The sequence below is a fragment of the Gossypium raimondii genome, chromosome 8, assembly GCF_025698545.1.
Source record: "Gossypium raimondii isolate GPD5lz chromosome 8, ASM2569854v1, whole genome shotgun sequence".
In the NCBI taxonomy this organism is placed as follows: Eukaryota; Viridiplantae; Streptophyta; class Magnoliopsida; order Malvales; family Malvaceae; genus Gossypium; species Gossypium raimondii.
In genome coordinates this window covers 49,207,205-49,210,633 of record NC_068572.1, presented here as the reverse complement: position 1 = coordinate 49,210,633, position 3,429 = coordinate 49,207,205, and the positions used below count along the sequence as shown (strand labels likewise).

Genomic DNA, 3,429 nt, shown 5'->3' with positions numbered 1-3,429 from the left:
CAAAAAATAAAAATAAAAAAGTGGTTTTGAATCAATCTTTCTACAATTGATAATTATGTGTGTATATATATATATATATATATGGAGACTTTTGAGGTTGAGAGAGACTATATTGGTGATATATGTGTGCGTCTGCGTGTGTATATATAACACATGCAAATGTGATCTTTGTGCATATTCTTTTTCTTTTTTTTTTAATACCTAGGGGTGGGTGAAAATGCTGCCGCCGGAGGTTGATACACATTTTCGAGAGAAATCACGCAATATTAATGACCTGGAAATAAAATATGGAGAAGTATACGAAGACAACCTTTTGAAAGCTTTTTTCATTGAAGTGATATTTTCTTTGCAAAGAACAACAATGTGCGCTATTTCCATATTGATGTGTCTCTCAACCCAGTCCTTGTTTATGACTGAAAGGTGGAGTTAATAAGATTAAGGAAATTAGACTGTTTGATCATAAGAACACGACGCCTTCTCCCAATCCAAGAAGTCAACCATGGTGGATCACCCGAGACAACTCGATACCCTGCATTTGCGTACAACGTGCGAGCACCCAAGTCATCTTCGTAAGCCCGAAGGACAAGATACTTGAAACCCCATAAAACCGACAGCATCTCACAAGCTTTCAACAAACAACTGCCGATCTTCCTCCTCCTGTTAATTTATAACCATAATAATTACAGCCCACGCAGTACTATGGCTAAGAAACAAACAAACATATATATGGTACGTACCGAAAGCGTTTGGAAACAGCGAGTCCCGAAACATAAAGGTATTCGTCAGCCCCCTGAAGGTGTTGAAGAACAGCCTCGTCTCTCAACGCCGTCACATCCACCACGCCTACTAGCTCTGTTTTCGATTCAGAATTAGCATCCGAGGGAGACTCCGCCACTAAACATGCATACCTATTCAATATATATACTTAATTAATTAAATTAACATTCATGTAATAATATGAAATTTTATTTTTTTTATATACCTGTTTGGAGGTGAGTTCCTAAGTTTGTACATGAGCCCTGCCAGTACTTCCGCCTGTTAATCAACAACAAGTGCATTGAATCTCTTAATTTGTTCTTCTTTCTGTTTTTTTTTTCTTTTCGTATTTAGCAGTAAGAATCATACAAATCCTAACTACTTTCCTCATTATGTATTCCATTGCGTTATCGTAGCATATGTACTTTGGGATTTTCATGCAGTTGGATACTCCTGTTTAATAATTCAGAGATATTGAGATTATTTATTAGCTACCTAATTAATTAATTGAAGGTTAATATTCAGGGCCAAGCCAAAATGTCTTTTAGGGGCGCAGATATTTGTGTTTGACTTATATTTCTATGATTTTTAAAATTAACATTTTAAAAGATTATATATTAATTTAAATTTTATAAATTTCAAAATTTAAAACAACAATTTCCCATTATAAGGGCCTTGACCCTCTCTTACTCCGGTTAATATTTGATTCATTGATATTGTTTATATATAGATAAATTACGCCTAAAGTCACTAAATTATTAGTTAATTTACGTTTTGATCACTCAATTTTAAAAGATTATAAAAGAACCATTGAACTATTAAGTCATTCGTTGTTAAGTTTTTCTTTAATTTGTCTAGTGAGCTCCACACAACAATTTGATAATTGTTATGATGGATCAATACCCATTAACAAGTAAAATATATATATATTATATCTAAATTGATATAATAATCAATGTCACAAATTGGAGAAGAAAACTGTTTGAATTTTGATTTATAGATTTGTGAAAACTATTTCGTGTAAAAAGTTGTAAAAGAAAAATAGAATGAAAGCTTTCTATTGAATGACTTAAATGAAAATTATCGAATAATCAATAACTATTTTGTAATTTTTTTAAGTTAGTGAAGAAAATTCAGTCACAATTTACCCTCTATATATATTGATTTGTTGTATAAGCTAACTAATTGATTACGGGTTAATATAGTATATAAATTTGTTCACTATCAATGGAAAATCTAGTTTTAAAAATTTTTATGATATGTGATTATCTTAGCTCACAGAACTACACAAATACAACCCATCAATTAAACCATATAGCTAATTTTACTCCAAAATACAAATTATGCCAAAATTTTAGTCAAGACAGTGAGTGAATCGAAGTATATGGCCCCGGGAAAATAAACAAAAAGGAAATCGCAAAGAAAAAGAAATATGTAGGAACAAGAATGGAAGGAAAATGAAGAAAACCTGGAAGAACTGAAAGAATAAATCATCAAAGAAGGCCATTGGTTGGTGGAATGCTTCTGCCTGAATTTCTGCAACCTTCTTAATCTCGGGTTGATCCTCCTCCAATCTCCTTACTTTCCATCCATACTCGCTTGCCAAATACAAAGGCTCCTCCTCCTCTTTCTCTTCCCATCTTCCATTATTATCTTCCTCCGCATTTCCAGTCAGCTCCACACCCGGCTTTGCTGCTGCTGATGAAGAAGAAGAAGTGCAGCACTGCACCACACACCCATTCCCGCTTGCCCTTCTCTTGCCATTGGTTTTCCACCTTCCTTGACGATGATTGCTGAGTTTAATGGAAGCGTAGGCTTGGTGGTGCAGGCGAGCCTCAGTCCACACACTTGTTGACGTAAAAGAGTGGTGTCTCAGTAAGTGAGCCATAATACATCACACTATTCTTCTGAGTGGAAACTTTCATGATGGAATTGGACTTTGTGAGCATTGTCTTACAACCACTATTTTCTCTGTCTCCTACATAATTATTTTATTTATTAACCTAATTTATTAATCGAATTTTTTTTAAGAAAAAACTTGAGTGTCAGAGTTGTGGTTCAAATCAATTGTATTTATTGTTACCATTTTAATTTTTATTTTTTCAAATCTTCCGTTTATTTCGTGGCTGAGAGAATGGAAAAGGAAAAAAAATCTAACAGTACATTTTTTCTATATAATGATACAGATATATATTTCGTGCGTTGAGAAAAGGTTTTATATGTTCTTAATAATTAAAGAATAAATAGTAGGTAAAGGGATAAGGTGGGTACTGGGTAGCATATACAAGGGGACCGAGTAGGCTTAGGACCATAAATAAACATTTCAGACGTGCTGAATTTTAAGCCTAACACGTGGAGATGGTTGAATTCAGGCCCGTTAATAGGTTGATATTAATAGCCCATGATCTTGACATGGGCTTCTAAACCAAAACACATCCGATTTAGGATTAAGATGTATGTCACAAATCTAGAGTCTAATCCAGCAATCCATCTGATTTTAGGTGGAGATTTCGCTTCAAATTGCTTAAGTTTGTCCACGTAAGATATTGAAGTTAGAAAACTACTGAGTGAAACAAGTAGAAAATAAGATAGTGGAGAATCCTAAAGAATTCTGTAAGGCACCAAAACTAGAAACATATCATGCTAAACAAGTAAAAAGTAAGAAGAAATTTT

General features: G+C 33.7%; 1 protein-coding gene across 1 annotated transcript; it reads right to left on the bottom strand.

The window, feature by feature from the left end:
* Positions 1-298: 298 nt before the first annotated feature.
* Positions 299-2,742, bottom strand: LOC105791861 (uncharacterized). Its single transcript, XM_012620130.2, has 4 exons — positions 2,225-2,742; positions 983-1,035; positions 738-908; positions 299-657 (listed from the first exon to the last, which is right to left on the bottom strand). The coding sequence occupies exons 1-4, from the start codon at positions 2,642-2,644 to the stop codon at positions 408-410; spliced, it is 894 nt and encodes a 297-aa protein (XP_012475584.1). The 5' UTR covers positions 2,645-2,742; the 3' UTR covers positions 299-407.
* Between the last annotated feature and the right edge of the window lie 687 nt (positions 2,743-3,429).

What these genes read in the sequence shown, in the direction of transcription:
- LOC105791861 (XM_012620130.2), bottom strand. Translation starts at nt 2,644, where the DNA reads ATGGCTCACTTACTGAGACACCACTCTTTTACGTCAACAAGTGTGTGG. An exon ending in TATTCTTTCAGTTCTTCCAG is followed by an intron (nt 1,036 to 2,224) that starts GTTTTCTTCATT and finishes GTTGATTAACAG; the next exon opens with GCGGAAGTACTGGCAGGGCT. An exon ending in GCTGTTTCCAAACGCTTTCG is followed by an intron (nt 658 to 737) that starts GTACGTACCATA and finishes ATAAATTAACAG; the next exon opens with GAGGAGGAAGATCGGCAGTT.